Raw genomic sequence first — 22797 nt, 5'->3', positions numbered from 1 at the left:
GAAAGGCCCATCTGTGACAGGTGGAAAGGAGGATGCTATGTTAAGAGCTTGTTCTGTGCAGTTCTCGTGGAGGTGACTTGTGTCCTATAGGGAATGTCTCCAGGCAGCATTCCGCTCTGGGTTCTTTGCCTCTGGCAGTTCTCCGTGATCACTCCTGTATTGGGGTCCCCCACGCCACTCCCAGGCTCCATGATTCACTGGAAGGACTCATAAGGATCAGCATAGGGGTATATTCACAGCTGTGATTTATTACAGCAGAAGGACACAAAGTACAGTCAACAAAGGAAAAGGCAAGTGGGCCAAAGTCTGGAGGAAACCAGAGGCAAGCTCCCTCGAGTCCTCTGCCAATGGAACCACACAGGACATGCCTAAGTCCTCCAGCCATGAGGACAAAATGTGTGAAACGTTGCCAACCAGGGAAGCTTAGCCTCAGCCTAGGAGTCCAGGCTTTTATGGGGGATGATCATGTAGGCACCCTCTCCCTGGCACATATCAAAATCCCAGATTCCAGAAGGAATGCAAGTGTTCAGCATCAACCACATCGTTTGCATAAACATCTTAGGCAGCAGTGAGCCACTCTTATCAATTCTGGGAGTGGTGAAAGCCCTCCCCAAATCCAGGTTCCTAGACACCAGCAAGCCTTTCTCAGGGTGTGACTCAGGCCTGCGATGTTATCACTGTTATCTCTTTTGGTTCTGATTTATTTTCTTCCTTTCCTTCAGTCTTTCTTACCTCAGAGCTTTCCTTCAATCTTATATTCTATTATTTTAATAAGATGATCTGGTTTAACACCCTTAGTTTCTTACATGAAAATACCAGCATGGTCCTGTGCTAAGGTGGACAGAACACACCAAGTCCTTCTGAAGCTCTGGACGCTCTGTTCCTGAGGAGGGCATGACCAAGGCCCTTCATTCATTAACTAAGAAATGGTCATTCCCTTGTAAAGTGCTTAATCTGTCATATTTCAGAAATAGGTGATGCCATATTTCAAAAATAAGAACTCAGTGTAATTTCCCTGAGTCCTTAAGAGTGATGACTCATAGAGGACACCTCTGAACTGGCCCTCTCTATAGGAAAAAAACAAGGAGCCTGCACTAGAAAGAATGGAAAGGCCTAGAAATGACCAACTGGCCCTGAAAATTGAGTCAATTAACAAGTGTCTGTTAGGCATGGACAGTGTGGAATGTGGTTAAGGATGGTCTGAGTTAGCTAGGAGGCACCATCATTGTCCTTCTCAGCCACATACTCTCCCGGGAATTCAACTGGCAGACACAATTAAACTTGAAAAACTCCTGAATTTCAACAATGCCACTGAGAGTGCCTTCTGCTTGCCAGAACTAGACTGGTCAGTGATGGTCTGAGGAGAAATTTAAACTACTTTGGAAATAAGGCAGACTTAGGGAGCGGTAGCAAACATGGCACCCACCTAGCATACAAACCTTGTGAGACCCTGAGGGTCATGAGTATAATGGATTGTGGCTCTTTAGAGCCACACTGATCCAAGTCACTCAGCAAGGCCACCACAGGGCAATCCAGAAGCTAAGAGTATTATTTTCCTCGAGCTGCAGTAACAAAATGCCACATTCAGATGGTTAAACAACAGAAATTTATTTTCTCACAGTTCTGGTGGCTAGAAGTCCCAGATCGAGGTGTTGGCAGGGTTGGATTCTTCTGAGGCCTCTCTCTCTGGCTGACAAATGACTGTCTTCTTGCTGTGTCCTCACATGGTCTTTCCTCTGTGTGCACACTTCCCTGGTGCCTCTCTGTGTCCAGATTTCCTCTTCTAATAAGGACACCAGTCAGATTGGATTAGGACCCACCCTAATGGCCTCCTTTTACCTTAATCACCTCTTTAAAGACCCTTTCTTCAAATACAGTCACATTCTGAGGTAATTGGGGTTAGGGCTTCAACATAAATGTAGGTTAAAGGAATTCCCTACCATTTGAAGTAGTTTAATGTTGAACTAAACACATATTGGTATCACCTTAAGTCAATGGAACTTCTTAATGAGAAATCTTCCTAAATTTTGTACAAATCACCCAATTTGCATATTACTATTTTCAACATATACAGGAGGCCACTGGGTTAGTGCTATTCTCCTAAAACAGTCTAGACTCACAGTTAAATACTTTAATTCCTTTAATTTCATTAATTTATTTAATTCCTTGAAGCTAATAGAATATGCCCACTACCCAACACTCATTTGAGGCACTCCTTATAACACTATCCATACTTCATTTTCTTCTTTTGTGTTACTCGTGAAGTTTAGAAGCCAATTCATTTGTCAGAACTCAATTTGTGCCATGTATCAAATAACATACTTTTATTTGCAGTGTTCTAGTATGGTTTTCAACAGCCATATATTGATTTTGAGACAGTCTGGGACCTGGGACCCTTTGCTGGGACCTGGAGCCCTTTGCTGCAGTGCTTGCACCTCGACACACCTCTCCTCGAGCAACAAAATACAGAGAAACCGTATGGGACTAAAAGTAACTATGTGCATCTCATTGGGGGCAAATTCTGGACAAAAGATACAAAGAGACCAAAAAACCCAACTGCCACTTTTGAAGAGCCCAGAGCAAAAGCAGGGTACTGCATGTGCCCCCTGCACACAACACACCTAAGGGGTGGGCAAACCACCTAAGCTACCCTTCTGGCCTGACCCCTGGACACACCCCTACCCTCATGCCATATAACAGGGGTCCCCAACCCCCAGACCGCAGCCTGTTAGGAATCAGGCTGCACAGCAGGAGGTGAGTGGCAGAGGAGCAAGTAAAGCTTCATCTGCTGCCCCCCATTGCTCACATTACCGCCTGAAACATCCCCCCACCCCACCCCCTGCCGGTCCATGGAAAAATGGTCTTCCATGAAACTGGTCCCTGGTGCCAAAAAGGTTTGGGGACCACTGCCATATAAGGAACAAGCTCGCCCCCCTTAGGGAGCAAGCAAACAAAGGAAGCTGGTATTTGTTCGCGCTCTGCCCTGCTGCAGCAGGGGCCCCAGTAAAGCCTTGCCTGAATTTCTTGTCTGGCCTTTGATCAATTTTTATAGTTTAAGGACGCCAAGAACCCTGGTCGGTAACAATTTCAAAATATGGTCTTGATGTCATTGGAAGTAATTTTTTTTCTGACTTTTTCTCTGTTTTCAACATCTTTGCCAGCAAAAGGTATGTTCCTATATGTCTTCTGAAATGTTTTCTTCCTGATCACTTAGAAAGATTGGGAAGGAAAGAGTATTGAGAAACTTGAGCTGTACTTTTGCTGCACAGGAAGGGTGAGCTGTCTTCCATCCTAGATTAATAATATTTCAAGCAGGAGTGAAAAAAAAAAAAGTAAAAGCCTATAACTTTAGCAACGTGTTTGAAAAATACTTGATTTTAATAATATTTCTCTAATGCTTACGTTGCAGCTGTCTAAACAATACAGATAACAAAAGCATGTCAATTAAAAGCAGAATTTAGGACCCCGTTTCACATATCTGCATTGGCCCTGGGTTTTGGATTATTTCAGGGCCAGGCATTGTGAGTTCCTGTGTGGTGTAGTTGTGCTCAGCCATGGGGCGGGTGGGTTCCCTCTTGCTGTAGGAGAAGGTGGTGGGACACATAGAGATGGTTGTCTCTGTTTCTGACTCTTGTGACTTGCTTCCACCAAGAGGCCATAAACCAAAACTGGAAATACTGATTAAGTGCATACTTTTTCCAACACATTGACCACAACTTGAGATTTTCATGGCAGAATATATTACATAAATGTCTGGAAAGCAAATATTTTAAATGCACATTAGGTAGATGTTTGCTTACTTTAATCAAGCATAAGGAGAGATTATTCTTTTACCTTCTGGAACGTGTTGAGGTAAACTTATCTAAACAAGGGAAAACTTTAGAGTTCACCTGGTACAAAGCACCCGCATCTGGATAAACTGAGGTTGTTACCGAGTCCAAGTTCGTTCTGCTTACTGCACACCAGGCCGATAAATCAGAGATGACGTATTGAGGGAAAGAATACGACTTTATTTGGAAAGCCTGCAGACCGAGAAGATGGCAGACTAAGGTCTCAAAGTAACCATCTTACCAGGGTTTGGATGCCAGTTTTTTTTATAGCACAGAGAGGGGGAGGAGATGAGGAAGTAAAGTAAAAAGGCCATAAATTTTGCAAATATCCCCTGGAATGGCCGGCCTCGGGGAGGGGATGTGTTAATTTCTTCTTTCTTGCAGCCATCCACAGATGGACAGGGTCCAGATGTTTCCCTGAACAAAGGCACTTTGGTTTAACATTCAGGCAGAGGGGCAGGGTTCCCCGAGGCAGGCCATTATGTATAGACAATATCCTTTTAGTGAACAAAAGCAACAGGAAGCAAAGGTTAAAGTAAAAGAAGCAGATGCAACATATAGTCAGATTTGATTCTTCCCTGTAACAAGGTCTCAGAGTCAGTGACTCACTCCAGGTCACATATTTGGCATCACAAACCGTGTTACTGAATTTTTAGTTCACTCGATAAAACTAAAGTGGAAGGATACTTTCCTCAATTTTATTCATGTATAAATGTTGTAGTATTTTGCAGTTCAAGAAAATATTAAAAATAATTAACAAGACCATTTGCTTTAAAGCAATTTAGTACAACTTTTTCATTGTCTGATTATAGGAAGTAATTTTAGTATACTTTTTCATGGTCTGTGAACCTCTGGAAATAACAGGAACAGAGTATTATTATTTTTAACAATAATACTTATTACTGTTCCCACATTACTCATGAAGAAGCTGAGAGTTGGGAAGATAAAGTGTTTTGTCTAAGATCTTCACGGTCCAGCAATTAAAAAGGCCAGAATTAGAACTTGGGGATTTCTGTGTGCCTTTTTAATCCCAACAACATCCTACCCCTTACCTCAGAGGTGGTAAAATACTCTTAACAGGGTGCTTGAATTATGAATCCCTGACTTCCTAGTGACAGAGAGTAGAGACAATCTTCATTTATTTTTAATGCATTGAGACCTATTGCTATAAGCAGTGCCTCTCACATTTTGAAGTAAAGAATTGATGTAAAAGTCTTTCTTAAGTCACAAATACTTCAAACTTAAACTGATAAATGCATTATAGACATCCTGAAGGTCGTTCAATACAGCATTGTGATGACTCAACATTACACCAGAAACCATGGCCCTACACGAGCCTCATACCGATCCTTTCTCATGATTGTTTAGATGCCACTGATGTGATTGCTAAACAAGCTAAATGAGGACTTGGCAGCTTTTCAGAAGCATTATCAATTTCTTTTTTTTTTAATATTCAGAATTAAGTATGATGCTAATTTGCTATTTATTTATGGCTGTGTTGGGTCTTCGTTTCTGTGCGAGGGCTTTCTCTAGTTGCGGCAAGTGGGGGCCACTCTTCATCGCAGTGAGAAGGCCTCTCACTATCGTGGCCTCTCTTGTTGCGGAGCACAGGCTCCAGACGCGCAGGCTCAGTAGTTGTGGCTCACGGACTTAGTTGCTCCGCGGCATGTGGGATCTTCCCAGACCAGGGCTCGAACCCGTGTCTCCTGCATTGACAGGCAGATTCTCAACCACTGCGCCACCAGGGAAGCCCAGCATCATCAATTTCTAGATAAATTATTTTGGAAATACATTTATAGCATGTGAGTGGACCACAAGCCACAGACTCTAGTCACTTTCGCACGTAGCTAAAAAACATGCTTGTAGAAACTGAAAACTTTATCAAACAATGTTTGTTCTTAATAGTGGATAAAACGTTCAGTTGGGATGTCCTTAAGCTATTGACTATTGAGTCCACATCAAACTAAAGTGGTTCTGGTGATCAATAGTGGGAAGAGTTTTGTTGGTTTGTTTTTTTAATTCTGTAATAGCTAACAGAGGAATGCTACAAAGGAAATGGTTAGATTATAAGCCTATAAAATTCCTTACGCTAACTCATCAAAATTCCAGGATAGAAAGACTTGTTCCTACTTTACACATGAAAATGCTGACTTCCCCAAGGTCACAGAGGTAACAAGATGGAGAAGGATTTTGTGGAAGCTGGTTGCCACAGGTTAACTCTGCATAGGACTGCCTAGTCCACTGTTGAAACTCTGAACCTAGAGTAGGGCTGCTGAGGAAGCACTCGTGGCTCTTCGCTTCCATGGAGGACTTTTCTTCCTATTCCTATGAGCTTCATTTTTTCACTTGTTAGAACAAAGCAAGAGTGGGCCTTTGTTCCCGACATTCTATGCTCAGCCTGTACATTTATGTCTGTTCTAGAAACACCAAAGCAAAATTATATAATCCAAATAATAGATTATGCCACATTTTTAAAAGATAAACATTAGCTTAGTAAAAAATATGAGATTATTTCAGTAATAAGCCCCAAATGTCTGAGTGGCATGCTAGTAGAGATCCCTTCTACTCCAAACTCATTTCATTTAAATTTCTGTATCTTTAAAGAAATGTATCATTTATTTATATTCAAAGGAACTATTGATAGTTCTATATAGGACAAAAATAATGTAATTTCTTGAAATTAGAATTAATTAAGATAATCACATAGGTATACATGTATGTATACATAGACACATATATTTCAAATATTTGATTGTGATTAAAATCACATATAATGAATGTTGTGTGTGCAGATCTCAGAAGTTGTAAAGAGTGTGTTCTTAATCTCCTCTATTTGTATACTATTAACACCGATTATTCTCACCTGAAATATTTCTTGAAGTGTACTCTGTCTCAGAAAGCAAAGAATATTCTGTATTAAATTTCATTAAAACATAAAGAGAAATTCCTTTTGCTGTAGGGCATTGTCATCACACCAAGCTGAAGTACAGTTTTCAGAGTCTGTATTCAATAAACAAAATACTTCAGAAAGAAGTAATAATTTATAAGGAAAATAAAACAATTTAAGTAGCATTCCTAGGAAATAATTTCATTATGTAGTTTATGCTGAGGTTTACAAGTTTTGTCAGCTACTAAAATAAATATCAATTTTACTTCTTACCTTGAATTACAACCTTAGAATTGTAGCAAATGTAGGAGGCAATGTTCCTCTCCTGACTGTTTATCTGGATGTCTTGGACATTGAACCTGAGATTAAATGTAAAGATGGGATGCAGAGTCTGACAGATGAGCTCCCTCTACCAAATGCACCAGTAATAACCAAAAGACCAGCCACAGCCACAATCACAGCATCCACCACTCCTGGAGCATTTACCTCCAGGTGGGCAGTTGGTGGGTTACATTTCAGACATTATCTCACTTAATTAGTACTCAAATCTTTAAAGTAGGTTTTACCAAACTGGTTTTGTAGACGAGGGAACTGTGACTTGCAGCAGATATTACCAGCTTAAGGCCACGACTTAGGCAGTGGTGGAGCTGGGAGAATGCTGCTTATACCCACATCAGCCTGGGGTCCAGTGTAAAGACAGGGAGTGGACATTCTTGAGTTCTTCTTTGGAGCACAGAGGCAGTGAAAAGAGCTTACCTGATATTGGCACAACGATTGTTAATGCTTGAAAGAAAAGATGATGTAGGTCAAAGATTTCACTTTCATTGAACAAGAGAAGTGATTGAGTGCCTCCATGGTGGTGTTTCATTCATTAACCAAGGAGTTTGTTTTAACACGTGAAAAAATGAAGCTCGCAGGAACAGGAAGAAAAGTCCTCCATGGAAGCGAAGAGCCACCAGTGCTTCCTCAGCAGCCCTACTCTAGGTTCAGAGTCTCAACAGTAGACTAGGCAGTCCTATGCAGAGTTAACCTGTGGCAACCAGCTTCCACAAAATCCTTCTCCATCTTGTTACCTCTGTGACCTTGGGGAAGTCAGCATTTTCATGTGTAAAGTAGGAACAAGACTTTCTATCCTGGAATTTTGATGAGTTAGCGTAAGGAGTTTTATAGGCTTATAATCTAACCATTTTCTTTATAATGTCTGGGACACGCACTCTCATTACATTTGAGTTTTCTGGGTTTTTTTAGTTCCATCTATTTATACCAAGGAAATCTCCTGGGTGGTCATGATTCACAAACTTGATTACTGGCTTTGTTTGGTCTGGTTGTTAAACCTGGCTCAGCATTTCACAAAGCTAAATAACTAGGCAAGCATCATTTTTGGTAGAACTGAAGAGTCTTGCTCCTGGGCTGCATAATTATTTCTGGCTGTTTCTATTAACTGCATGGCAGGTAGGTGGGTTTGTCCCTCTAGTGCAAGTGAGCAGGAGAAAGCATTGACCCCTTTTGTTCCCTCATTTTATTACTATTAAATGGAGAACTATTATGTGAACACCTTTGACTTCTGGGTAATAAAAATTCGTGAAATCAAAGAGTGCAGAACTTGAAGGTGACCCACCCCAAAATATACATTTTATGTTTTCACTGTGGGTTCCAAAAAAATTGGTGAAATTTTGATAGTTTTTAAAGTTTTGACAGTAGATTTCAGAAGAGACCCCTACCTGAGAGCCCTTACTCTGTTTTCAGAGCTTAAACTGGTCAGGTCTTAGATGGGGAAATGTTTTCTGTTAAGATGCTATATGTATAACAACATCATGTATTCTTTGTTTTCCCTTCTTGTTGATATTTACATTAAAAAGAACACCATGAAAAAGAAGTCACACTCCTTATAACAAGTTCCTTTGCTCGCATGCTGACCCCTTCCAGCATGAAGCCAGATGACTGCGGCTAAGAAAGCACACCTCTGTCTTGTAGCAGGTGGCATTGATGTGTTTCTCCCATGCACCCCCTAAATGCTGATGACTTGGGGCAGCCTGACAACACACAATGAACACAGGGATTGAAGTCCGAAGCCCCAGGATCTTGTCCTGGCCATGCTGGATAATAGCTGTCCTGCATCCACAGAATCTTTTCATTTTCTCAGGCTTGAGTTTTGCATTTATAAGTATGGGTTTTGAACTAGAACGCTGATCAACTGACCAGCTGAACGTTGATCAGAACACTGACCAGCTCTCAAATTTTTGGATCTAGGATTCTTATCGCAAAACCTGCAGGTTACCATTGTGCTTGATTGTCCTGGATGTGAGGTTGCTTGTGCGTGTCTTGACTGCTTGGAGGCTAGGAAATGATTTAGGGGATGAATAACTTTCTAAAAGCAAGCCTTCAAAAGTAGCAGGTTTATATCTGCTTTAATTTTGCCATTGAAACTTAAACTACCCTGCAAATAAGGAAAATTTAGATGATGGTCACTAATCCAGGCATTGAAGAAAGGTTGTCACATCCCTCTTAAATGTTAGCAGAGTTTCTCAAAAGCGAGCATCCACTTGCATATTAACAAAATGAAGCATTGATCGCTCATTAGCATGTGCGGTGACAACAGGAAGACGATATTCTGCAGACACATTGATGCCTTTCTCCATTTTCTCCCAGGGTTTTCCAGGAAACACAAATGCAGACAGCGTGGTGCACTACAAACTCCAGCCTCCCTTCGAAGCCAGATTCCTGCGCTTCCTCCCCTTAACCTGGAATCCCAAGGGCAGGATTGGGATGAGGATTGAAGTGTACGGATGTGCATACAGTAAGTGGTGTTTATTCCCTGATGGAAATCGATGACGGAGTGATGTGTTCTAAACACCAAACTGAAAACTGAACTTGACTTCTTCAACCTTTTAAATACCTGTGTGTGTAGAACTGGGTTTATGGAGAGTCTTGATAATATTATAGTTATTTTAAGGTTGAATTCAGAGGAGGACCTGAAATGAGCCTTAGAATCTTAGCTTCGCAGAGCTTAGCAGAATATCTGTTTCATAGCAGGCAGTTCATAAAATGAACAAAGTTCAAATCAAGAACAGTTACTTATTCTGATTGATGGTGTTGTCTTCTGACACTGGGATGATCCTCCTGTGGGAATACAGGTGAGTGCAGGTGTCCTTGTGTTCCCTGTTCCCCATGATGACTTACTTTTCCCTCTACTTGCATCACTGTGGAACCTTCTTTTGTACATCATTTATGTATTATGTCTTCCCTCTTCCCCACTGATGACAAAAATAAAAGAGCTGGCAGCCAATGTGAGCATAAACATGGGCATAAAAGCGTTCAGTGAAATATATAGGGGATCAACTCTACAGCTGCCATTTTGAAGGTCCAGAATATACTGGTATTTCTTAAATTAACACAAAATGAAAAAATTAATTTAAAAAACAATATTCTAGAAAACTGGAATAACCCAAAGAATACATTGGATGGGAACATCTTGGGGTTTTGGTCACACCTCATTCTGTACCTGAGCAGAGCATTAACTTTGCAGAAAAGTGTAACCATAAGATCTACCGTATACGGGATATTTAATGTGTCAGATTCTACCTCCTACAGACATTTTCTCATTCATCTCCCACACCAACCAAATGAATTCAGTATAGTAGTAATCTCACTGCTTCAGAGAAAGAAGAAGAAGTTTGCTGGAGCTATTATGTATTGAATCTAAGATTTAAAACTGTCTTTTTTCCTAATTTTGTTTTCATAACTACCATACTATTCAGACATTGATTTCTTTATTCCCTCACTTGTCATATATGAATTTATTTGCAGAGAACTGTATTGGATGTGGGGGACGCTTCTAAAATTATTTATTTCTTTGTCAGGATTTTATGAGAAGTCATAAAATTGTACAAAACAAATATAAAATATTGTAACATGAACATGGGGCATGGGGAATAGCGTATTCAGTCAGTTGGGTGGGAAAAGGAACATTTCCAGCAGTCGGTTTTCAAAGTAGAGGGCATGGGCAGTGAGGCAGGAGGCAGGGATGGTGCCTGTAGGAAGAAACAGCATATATAAATTGTGGGAGCAGGAATTTAGTGTTCTCATGGTACAGGGATGGGGGTGGACATGAGTTGTTGAACAGCAGTGATATCATTTCCACTTTGGTAACCCAACAGACAATGGGTGGTTCTGGAGGTGAGTCTCACCAAGCCACCCATCCCATACTCAAGGGTCACCTTCAGCCTCTGTTTCATACCCCTTCCTAATGACCTGTTCCACTTCGGCTCTGCTTCCTAACCCCACCTCTGCTCTCTAGTATTTATGAGTCCATGGAACATTTAGCATAGATGGTGTTGCATTGCTGTGAATCTATTTTCCCTCTTTCCATTGATCATTAACCTTCATCCTTTTGTTTCTGGGATCTGTTGGTGTGCTCACTGCTGCAATGGCTAGGACACCTGATATTTAGAGTTTCTGTTTGATCCCATGAAATTAACATCTCCTTCTCCCATTACTCTGGAATCAACTTGAGGTTTACTGACTTCAAAGCAGAACATGCTCTTTGACGGGGATTTGCCGTTAACTTGACGTTCTTCGTGAGGAGATATTACTCTACTTTCTTGGGTTAGAGGTCGGTACCAGGAAGATCAAAGCTGCGTGTCTGGTCCCCTGAAGGGCCAGTTGGCTGTGCAGCTGTCATGGAACCTGCGTGCATCCTAAATTCAGCAAACAGGAGCTGTTGGGCATAAGGGACTCCTAGCATAAAAATGCAAACAGAAAATAATCACCACTATTTGTAAAACAACACAAAATACATTCCTCAATAGTAGTGGCTCTGTTTTGTCTTCATTCTTATTATTAATAATTACTCAAGTGTAGCACTTTGCATTTTTATTTTTGGCAGTAATTTAGTGTGATATGGTTTACAGCTCAAATTGATAATTATTATCTTTTTTGATGTGTATTTCCACTGCTCTGTTGATAGTGAGAGAATGTCCAAATTGCTTATCTTGGCATTTAATGTCTCTTATATGCAACTTCTCTTTTCAGTTTCATCTTTTTACATTCCATTTACAATGATATTTACTATTCCTGTAAAAATTGCAGATTTTCATGGCTTCTTGGCTTGGCATATATATTTTCACTAACCGAAAAGCCCTTCCCCCATTTCTAGAGTAGAAATGGAGTGCATGGGGTCTTCTTAGTGTCCCTGCTGACCTGCATACCAAGGCTAGTGTCTGGCATGGGGTTCCTCCCTTTTCCTTGCCCTGCCCCTCTCTAGCAGTCCCCTCCATCCAATGTCAGCATTCCCTATGTACTTATTCTAGACTTTGTATTCCACTCTAAAAGCGTTTCTCTTTGAGTTTTCATCCACTTTCTTAAGTTTTCAACAACATTTATATACTGTCTGACCAATTCCAAGTTGACATCCTTGACACAGGTATCTGAAGCCCCACACATCTGGATAATCATCCCCAGTTCTACCCTCATTTCTTTAACGAGGTTGTTAGTCATCTTTTGGGTCTCTTCTGTCCCTTCTTTTCTGCCATCTACTTTGTCTCCCCATGTTCATGCTCTGTGTCATTCTCAAGTGTTCCTTGTCATATTGTGTTGTATTAGCCCCACTACTGTAATGTAATTTTATGTTTATCATTGTGTTTATTGTTTGAATAAGAGAGGGAAGGAAGGAAGACAGGAAAGGAATAGGGAAGGAAGGAAGAAAGGAAAGGATAGGGAAGAAAGGAGAGAAAGAGTACATAAATTATTAGAAACCTGGACTAGAGAGGCACAGAATGGTAAGCCCCATGGGGTTCTACAAGTCATCCATGTGGCACTGTAGTCCTGTGTCAAATCAGGCATTGAAAATCAAGTTGGTTAAGAGGGAATAGAAGAAGGGAATAGAACATATAATTTCCTGTTTTAAAATCTTGTGTTTATTTAAAAGAATACATAAATCACAGCAAGATCTTTCTTGACCCACATCCTAGAGTAATGAAAATAAAAACAAAAATAAGCAAATGGGGCCTAATTAAACTTAAAAGCTTTTGCACGGCAAATGAAACCATAAACAAGATGAAAAGACAACCCTCAGAATGGGAGAAAATATTTGCAAACGAAGTAACAGACAAAGGATTAATCTCCAAAATATACAAACAGCTCAGGCAGCTCAATATCAAAAAAACAGACAACCTAATCCAAAAATGGGCAGAAGACCTAAATAGACATTTCTCCAAAGAAGATATACAGATTGCCAACAAACCATGAAAGGATGCTCAACATCACTAATAATTAGAGAAATGCAAATCAAAACTACAATAAGGCATCACTTCACACTGGTCAGAATGGCCATCATCAAAAAATCTACAAACAATAAATGCTGGAGACAGTGTGGAGAGAAGGGAACCCTCTTGCACTGTTGGTGGGAATGTAAATTGATACAGTCACTGTGGAGAACAGTATGGAGGTTCCTTAAAAAACTAAAAATAGAACTGACATATGATCCAGCAATCCCACTACTGGGCATATACCCTGAGAAAACCATAATTCAAAAAGTCACATGTACCCCAGTGTTCATTGCAGCACTATTTACAATAGCCAGGACATGGAAACAACCTAAATGTCCACTGACAGATGAATGGATAAAGAAGATGTGGTACATATATACAATGGAATATTACTCAGTCATAAAAAGGAATGGAATTGGGTCATTTGTAGAGATGTGGATGGACCTAGAGTCTGTCATACAGAGTGAAGTAAGTAAGAAAGAGAAAAACAAATATCGCATATTAACGCATATATGTGGAATCTAGAAAAGTGGTACATATGAACCTCTTTGCAGAGCAAGAATAGACACACAGATATAGAGAACAGATGTGTGGACACAGGGAGGGAAAGTGAGGGTGGGATGAACTGGGAGATTAGGTTTGACATAAATACACTACCATGTGTAAAATAGATAGTGGAAACCTGCTGTGTAGCACAGTGAGCTCAGCTCGGTGCTCTGTGATGACCTAGATGGATGGGATGGGGGTGGGGAGGGAGGTCCAAGAGGGAGGGGATATATGTATACATATAGCTGATTCCCTTCATTGTACAGCAGAAACTAACACAACTTTGTAAAGCAACTATACTCCAATTAAAAAAAAGAATACATAGACTGTTGCAGTGAAAAACATGTAGGTTTTATATAACAACATCAACATGTGTCAATATTTATAAACCTGTTGTTAACATTCTATAAAAATAATGTGTATTTTGAAATATTTAGGGAGAATATCAAGAGACAAGTCTGCCTATGGAACTTCCTTCTGTTCAGTACTGGTTCTGCTCTAAGTAGATTTCAGTTTAGAAAATGCATTAATAGGAACAGAAGAACATAGGATGAAAGGAGAAATAGTCACCATGACAAAGAAAAACTCTGGAAGTTAATAATGGTCTTTAGTCATATGAGAGAGCGCTGGTCTGTATCATCCATTCCAATTATGGCAACAGTAGAAAATACTCAAACTCAATTAGAAAAAATGTCAGTTCAATTCAATACATGTTTACAGAACTTTTACCCCATTCAAGGCCCCCAGCTGAATAAAATGAGTAAGGCACAATTTCTGTCCTCCAGGTGCTAGGGAGCCAGTGCGGGTGAGGGGAAATGTCTATGTTTTGTAGACCAGCTAAACTTGGGCATAGGTTTCTCATTCTCAATTTATGTTCAAGTATAAATAGAAGATAGATTTTTATCTAAGGGTAAAAACGATAAATTTTGCTAAACTTTGATAATATAGCCTTATGGTTTTATCTGATATTAAGTAGAAAAATATTAAAGTTAAAATAATATTAACCCTAAAATCATATGAAACAGAACAGCCTCTCATATTTTTGTATGTAATAGACATTTGTTTAGTGCTGTGTTAATTTATTTAATTTCAATTAAAGTTATTACACAATTACTCACTGATTTATTTTTAATCACCTCCCAAATTATTGCATCTAAAGGAATACATCTAAGGCTTTTGCTGAAAGTAAATATTGAAAGACATACCAATACACATCTAATAAAGTGCAGCAAAACAAAGTGGGTTATAGTAACTAAATTAGTCTAAAGGAATAACTTCTAGGCACTTAAAATGTTATAATTTGCTACCAGAATTTTAATCCTGAAATGACCTGTGATGTTTGAAAAACCTCAGAGTTGGACAATAGGACCAATTATTAAGAAAACGGAATCAGTCTCTTATCAGGAACATCAGAAACTTAATGAGTTTCAAATTGCTTTCTTGACCTGATTCACCCCACCCCTTAACCTATTCTTCTTCTAGTTTTCCTCGTCTTGGCTAATGATTCCTTCATTCACAGGAACTTACACTAGACACATGGGAGTCACCTTTGACACATGTGTCCCTACACATCTAAAGAATATCAAATTCTGAATATGCTATCTCTAAATTATACCCTACGTCGTTTCAAATCTCTCCAACTCAACTCACCCACATAATGCAACTCAAGACTCCCCAACAAACTCTTTTCTTTGCGTAAGTGGTTTACTTGGCTTGAAATGCTTCTTCCCAAGTTTTTCACCTGTCTGTCCACATCCCATCATTCAGGTCTCCACTTAAATATCTCTTCCTCAGGGATGTGTTCCCTGACCGCTGGTACAAATTTGATTCCTCCAAATTCCTCTAAATTTGTTAAGTGTCTGGCTGGTCAGCCTATCAGTGCTTTACCCCCAACAGCATTGAACTCTCAGGCTGGCTGCAATGTTGGCCTTCCCTTATTGCTTGTCACGGAGATAGCTGTTGTTGACAGTGTCCCTTGTGAAGGAATTTTCCATGTGCTTGGCTCCGCAGCCCTAGAAGCACAGTAGAAGTTCAGTGCCGAGAGGCTGGAGGTGGAGCAGCCTCTAGCTGAAAGAACACAGATTCCCACTGTCCTTATTGAGGTTCAGTAGATTTTCTTGAATATATGCTTCTAGACCTGTTATACGTCTGTGGTCAGTTTCCAGTGTCCTTCAGCTGTTATCCTTAACATTTTTTTTTCAAGTTTTATCATTGCTTTTGAGAGGTAGGATTTGCCAGGCTTCTCACTCAGCCATTTAGAAGTCTCACCCTTTCAATTATTTTTAAAAGACATTTAAAATCTACATGATGATTTCCTTGTAAATCTGGTATTCTTCATTCCTTTGTATTAATCCATATTTCCATGTATCCTTTTCCTTCTGCCTCAAAGACTTCCTTTAATATTGCTTGTAGTGTGGATCTGCTGGTGAGAAATCCATTCAAATTTTGTATGTCTGAAAAAAGTTGTTATTTCACCTTCATTTTTGTAAATTATTTTCACTCAGTATAGAATTCTAGGGTGACATTTTTCCATTTAGTACTTTCAAAATACTGCTCTGCTGTTTTTTCACTTGCCTTTCTTCTGGTGAGAGATTTACAGCCATCTGTGTCTATGTTTCTATGAGTGTGACATATCTGTTTTTCTCTAGCTGCTTTTAAGGTTTTGAGCAGTTTGTTTCTGGCGTTCTTTGGTTTTGTTTTATTCTGTTTCTTGTGTTTGGAGTTCATTAGGCTATTTGGATCGGTGGTTGTATAGTTTTCATCAGATTTGGAAAGTTTCAGTCATTGTTTCTTGAAATATTTTCTCTAACCTCCCGTCTCTTCTTCTTAAAGGACTCAATTACCGCATATATGAGTTAAAGCACATCTTAGGTTGCTTGATTTTGTTTTGTCACACACCTCACTGATGTTTTATTTATTTTCTTAAATTATTATTTTTCCCTTTTAATTCCTTAGAATATTTCTATTGCTGTCTTCAAGTTCACTGATTTCTTCTTCTGCAGTGTTTAACCTGCCAGTAATCCTGTACAGTGTATTTTTTCATCTCAGACATTGAAATTTTCAAATTTTAGTATCTTTTGTGTATCTATTTGACTTTTTGAACTTATGGATGGCTGTTATAATAACTATCTTATTGTCTTTCTTTGCTAATAATAATCTGTGTCAATTCTGTATAAGTTTCAATTGATTTTTTTTTCCTCAATATGAGTCATACTTTCCAACTTTTTTGTATGCCTGGAAATTTTCGATTAAATGCCAGACATTTTGATTTTTAGTTTATTGGATATTTTTGTATTCTTATATGCTTGAACTTTGTTCAGGAAACATTGAACTGAAGGGGATTTGATCCTTTTAGTTCTTGCTTTTAAAATTCGTTCGCTCACACCAGAGCAGTGTTTAGTCTAGGGCTCACTACTGAGGTAAGAACCTTCTGAGTACTCTAACCAAGGACAGTGAACTATGAGGTTTCCAGTCTGGGTGATATGAATGGGCACTATTCCCAACCCCATGTGCATGTTAGCACTATTTCCCAATTAATCCTTTCAGATGGTTCTTTTCCCAGCATTGATGAGTTTCCTTACTTGCATGCACTGATCAGTGCTTTGCTGAAAGCTCAAGAGGGGTGTGTTGCAGATCACCAGCGTTCTCTCTGTTTATCTCTTTCCTCTCCAACCTCTGCCTATGGACTTCAGATGCTTTGTTCTTACCAGGCTCTTGACTCTGTCTCCTCTACTCAGGGAATCTGCTGGGCTTTGCCCCAGTTTCTCCTTCCTGCTCTGTGAGATGGAAACTCTCTAATGCAGTGCCCCAAGGAGTTGTAGGGCTTATCTTGTCTGTCTCTCTTCTCTGCAACATCACTCTCCTTTATTGCTTGAAGTCAAATATCTTGAAAACTATTGTTTTATGTTATTTCCTTCTTTTTTGGGGGGGGGGGTTGCTTCAAGTGAGAGAGTAAATCTGGCTCCTGTTACTCCATCTTGGTCAGAAGCAGAAGTCATCAATGCAGTTTTAACTGTTGTTGCACCTCCTTTTCTTTGCCCACTGCTCTAACAATAATCATGTAGCTAATGCCCATTGTGGACTTGCCATGTTTCAGGCACTGCTCTACACACTGTATAGATATTAAGTTGTTTAGTAATCATATTAGTGCTGTGTGGGAGAGACTTCTTTATCCTTTTACAGTTGAGGAAATTGAGGCACAGAGAGGTTAAGTAAGTTTTCCACTATAGAACCAGTATTCAAACCCTTATAGGACAATTCCACAGTCCTTTCTCTGAGCTACTGCTCTGTGTTATGAAGGGCTGTTTGTGGGAACAGATCCAGAGGCTGTAAATATATCAGCACAAATTTAGTCTCACTACTGGTAAAATAGATTTCCTTCCCTAACTGGCAAGTATATGTGGGGTTTACTTTAATAATATTGTTAGTAATGTGGTTATCAAAATATAGCCTCAGTTAATAAAACTAATGATTATAAATTAAGATCATGTAAAATTGGAAAAACACTTTCTACTTTCAACTAACTATCATATTTCCTCCTACTCTTTTTTAGAATGTAGCTTCTGTACTCTTACAATAGGGGAAACTATCGCTTCCCATTTCAGTGCATAATAAGTGACTTCTGTGTCAAGTACCCCAATTATTTAAATAGTTGAATTACATACAAGAACATTTTTCATGAGGGTTTCTTATAAAAGTTAAGTATGATGCTAAGTGGTAGTTTGATGCATTATTTTGGTGGTTTCATTCAAATAAATATGATGGATTATTTGTATTATTTATGGACATATAAAATTTTATTTGTTCTTACAACAGTCCAATAGCAAAAATCTCATGCTAGTGGACCGATAGAAACAAGGTCACCTTAGCATTCACTACCAGTGACCTCTGAGATTTGAAAGTTGGCTTCTCTAGGTCACTCCGTGGTCAGTGATATGAGGGTCAAGGAAGCCTCTACTCAGTGGAGATTAAAAACTCAAGGGGGGCCACCTGGGGCTCTCCCTCATCCACTTGGAGAGCTCACTGCTGATGACCTACTGAGCAAAATACTCTCTATCCCAAAATACGAGTATATTTTTTTAATTTACACTTTTTAATCTATTGCTTTTGCAAATCATGTTTGAGTAAATAGTGCTAATTTTTAAAAAATTGTATTTACTGACTTGCCAATTTGTTTTCAGATATTCAGGTTACTTTATGAACATTTGTTAGTAAATGACATTTTATAAAATGGATTCTCTATGATGAGGCCCATAATTGACTTTCCAATCTAAACATTCCTGTTAGAAATCATCTTGTGATAATGCATATTCTTATTTATTGTGTGGGCTTAACTGGAGGGCTTCTTGATTAACAGTGTAGCTCATTTTTTGAAGCATTGTTGGCTACTTTCTGATGACTATGTGTAAATTTTATGTGAAGGGTATTGTATGATGATACGATACCTAGATTACCTTGATATTTTGCATTCTTTTCAAACATTTTCACTAGAGAAGAGCCTTTCTTTCTCCTACTTCCATCCTAGGCTGTAAGCTATTTCCTTGTCACTGTAGTTTCCTAGCAACCCACAATAAGACACTAGGATATCACAGGTGCAATATGTTCTTTCACGACAGTGGAGGTGAGAAAGTGAGGGAAGAACCATCAGCTCCAGGAAGGCTGGGCCATGTCTGGCCATGTTTTATCCCAGCATCCAGCAGAGTTTGTGATACTTAGAAGGTGCTACATCAATAGCAACTGAAAATAAAACTGTACTTGTGGAATGGATGCAAATTGGGTTGGGGCTGGGGGAGAGGGAGGATGGAAAGAAAATGGTCTTTTAATAACAAAACTATATTACGCCAAAGCAAAATGCTTGTCAAAGTAGAATTTGAAGCTATGGAAGACTGTCTATATAGAAACCAATCTTTAATATTATACAAAAAATATATAAGCAGGATCTGAAGTATTGACCTATTCTTTACCTTATAAAATATATATTCCAGAATAGCCACAAAGTGTATTGAATTATGCAACACAAAAGTCAAAAAAAAAAATGAAATTTGTGATTTCCTATATAAAATAGGGTTTTTGCTTTTTCAATCATAGAAAGATTGCAAAATGTCTGGTTGTGAGCTCATTCTTACTGCTTAACAATCAGAAACCAAGCACAGCAACCATCACTGGGTGGTTCTGCAGATTGGGGGATGGCAAACTTCTTCTGTAAAGGACTGGCCAGCAAATATTTTAGGCTTTGCAGGCACATGTGCTCTCTGCCACCTACTCTTGGTTTTTAAGCTCGTTTTTCAACAAATCTTTAAAAATTAGCTCATGGGACTGTACAATTACAGGCTGCAGAGTGATATGGGAAGCTTAACATTCCGGACTTCCAAAAGCAATTCCTGAATTTTATCTATCTCTATTAAACCTCTTGAATTGAGCTTAAGTTTATTATCATTTAAGATTTTAGTTAAAATCTCAGAACTGTTACAAAGTACATTATTTTTAAGTGGTTTGGCTTTACTCAGTTGGCTACCTATCTATATTATAATTTAGTCACTTGAGGCTTATAAAAAATCTGTCAAAATACATGTTGAATCTGCCTCATAAGATATAATTGGATGACTCACATGTGGTTAATTGTTCTAGGTACAAGTGTTAGTGATCACATTAGAAGGAAAGTCAAAACATTTGGACAAAAGAGTTTTTTTAAGACCATTCTTTTGCATTTCTATCACCTAATAAATTTTTCAGTACTCCATTTTGCTTGAGGGGAATATTCCAGGAAATATAATTTAGGTGCCTTAGAGCAGTGGTTCTCAAAATATAGTCACAGACAGGCAGTATCAACATCACTAGGGGACTTGTTAGAAATGCAGGTTCTCAGGTCCCACCCCAAACCTGGTTAGACAGAGACTCTGAGATGGTGCCCAGCAATCTGTGTTTAACAAACACTCCAGGAGATTCTGATCCCAAGAAGATCAATATTACTATTAAAAAGCAAAACAGCAACAGGGAAGATGAGGACAAAAATTATACGATCAAAATAACCCTGGCAAAATCATTTACGGAAAAAAATTTATTAGCTCACTGCAATAATAAGCCTTAATTATTATCATTGCCTTTCAGTGACACATAAACTGTACTGCAAAAATGTGAAAGCATTTAAATTCTTTATTATCAAGTTTTCATTAGTTTGTCATCTAATACTCTAAGGGACATCATTTGAATTTGTCAGAGTTATGTTTTTATCAGGCATGTTTATTTAATTATGCAATGAAGAATAATTATTTGCTTACACAACTTATAGACAGAGTGCAGTGTTTATATATTTTACACTATGTATGTGAATCAAACTTCTGAATTTTCAAAAGGTAGCTGCATAAAATGGATGATTCTTCTAAGTTGTGAACATCAAGAGTTTTCTGGAAATATTTTAGTTAATCTCAATAAAATGCAGGTCCAAGTATACATTAGTCACAACTTTTTGTGAAATTAAATAAACAACATCCTATCATTGGCTTGAAAGACGTCAGCTTCATATTTTATTGGCTTTCTCTTAGACCTTTATGACACAAATGTATTATTAATTAAAGGACAATTATGTCTTTTCTTTTTAGTTGTGAAATAGGAAAAATATGACATTTTTCTGGGTAATAGAAAGGACTTTGTGTGTATCTTGTTCTGTCTTCAGTTGGTTTCACTGTCTTTTTTATACTAATGATAAAATATAACTACTTAATATAAACTGACTGCAAGTAACCTTGGTAGTTGGAAAGATAGGACACTGTCAGAAAGTCGAGAGAACATGGCAGCAGTGTAGCAATGGCCTGCTACAGTGGAACAATTTTCATAGTATGCTTAAGGTACAACACAAAATAGGTGTGCCCTTTTGTGCTGTCACTGGGCCTAAATGTTGGGAGAAAAATACATCCTGTTAACTGAAGACATTTTAATATGAGTTTACGGTAGTATTTAGTATGTCTGGTGTCTTTACATGTGTCTTTCATGGACAGACAAAAGTATATCAAAGTGACTGCTTATGTGGAAATTGTTAAAAGTCAAAGCTGCTTGTTCAGAAACAATTAAGCCATTTACATTGAATGACACTGGTATTTTACCTCTTACCAGTGTGTGAGAACTATTATAACTTTTCAGAAAAACAGAAATGTTGAATGATTGTTAAACATGCAAGGAGACTTTATTCAAGGGACATGGACTTCAGCTTTTTTCCTGATCTTTATTATTTACAGGATGAAAATAGGCCAATAAAAGACAGGAGCAATTAGAATTATTCAATGAGAGTATTTCTAGATGATACATTTTGGGGACAATGTCAGAAAAGGTTAAGAGTGGAGTTTAGATATATCAACTACCAGTATCAAGAGAAAATTAGCAGTAGAGATTTTTTCCCCCTGCATTAAACAAACCAGAGATATGCTATGTATGTGTATGTGTATGTTGACTTACACATTTCAATGCACTAATAAGAACATATTATACTTAGACCACTTTTTAATGTCTTCCACTGTAGGATCTGAGATGGTTCATTTTGATGGGAAAAGTTCCTTGCTGTACACATTTAATCAGAAATCCATGAATCCAACAAAAGAAGTTATTTCTTTGAAATTTAAAACCAGAGAGAACAATGGGATTCTACTCCACAGAGAAGGACCAAATGGTAAACATATCACCCTGGAGTTAGTTAAAGGAAAACTCATCTTATTCCTTAATTCAGGTAAAAAACTACAAGGTGGTGTTTTTGGAAATACTATTTAGACAAAAGTATCTTTTTATAATGAATTTTTTCACAGTTAAGTAATTAATTTAAAACCAGAATACTTTTGGATGTGAGGACGATCTGGCTGTGACACCTGTCACCCCATTGATTGCCAGGGTTGATTCAGCTGATCTGGCTGTCTAGGCAGGTGTCCGCTTCCACCCTCACTGCTCCATGTGCATCCCTCCCAAAGCTGTGGGCTCGGTCAAAGAGGACGACCTTCCCCGATAGAGAAGGACTGTTCTTCAGTCAAGGCTATACGAGTAGCTGTGCTCCCCTGCTAGAACCTCCAAACAAGCTCTCAAGATCCATTTGTAAGAGAACATAGGGTAGTCAAGCTTCCAAGACTCCAGACACATCCAAATGAGGCACTGCATGTGGCAGTCTGCTTTTCTTTAAATTAAAAAAAAAAAAAAAAAAAAAACTTTTAAGAAAGAAAGCAGACCCTATAAATAATTACTCTGAAGACCAGAACAGTCCAGGCAAATGGAAGCATGGTCACCTACAGCT

At 38.7% G+C, this 22797-nt stretch overlaps 1 protein-coding gene across 4 annotated transcripts in view; it reads left to right on the top strand.

Annotated features, from left to right (window-relative positions):
- Positions 1-22797, top strand: part of LOC136124350 (contactin-associated protein-like 3) — a 146622-nt gene that overhangs the window by 38267 nt on the left and 85558 nt on the right. For all 4 annotated transcript variants that reach the window (XM_065879004.1, XM_065879001.1, XM_065879000.1 and 1 more), the window contains exons 3-4: positions 9367-9514; positions 22042-22245. In XM_065879004.1, coding sequence (XP_065735076.1) covers positions 9367-9514; positions 22042-22245 — 352 coding nt within the window. The remainder of the gene's footprint in view (positions 1-9366; positions 9515-22041; positions 22246-22797) is intronic.

The sequence above is a fragment of the Phocoena phocoena genome, chromosome 6 (genome assembly GCF_963924675.1).
Source record: "Phocoena phocoena chromosome 6, mPhoPho1.1, whole genome shotgun sequence".
NCBI classification, from domain to species: Eukaryota; Metazoa; Chordata; class Mammalia; order Artiodactyla; family Phocoenidae; genus Phocoena; species Phocoena phocoena.
The sequence above is the reverse complement of the archived record's forward strand: the minus strand, read 5'-3'. Positions and strand labels throughout refer to the sequence as shown.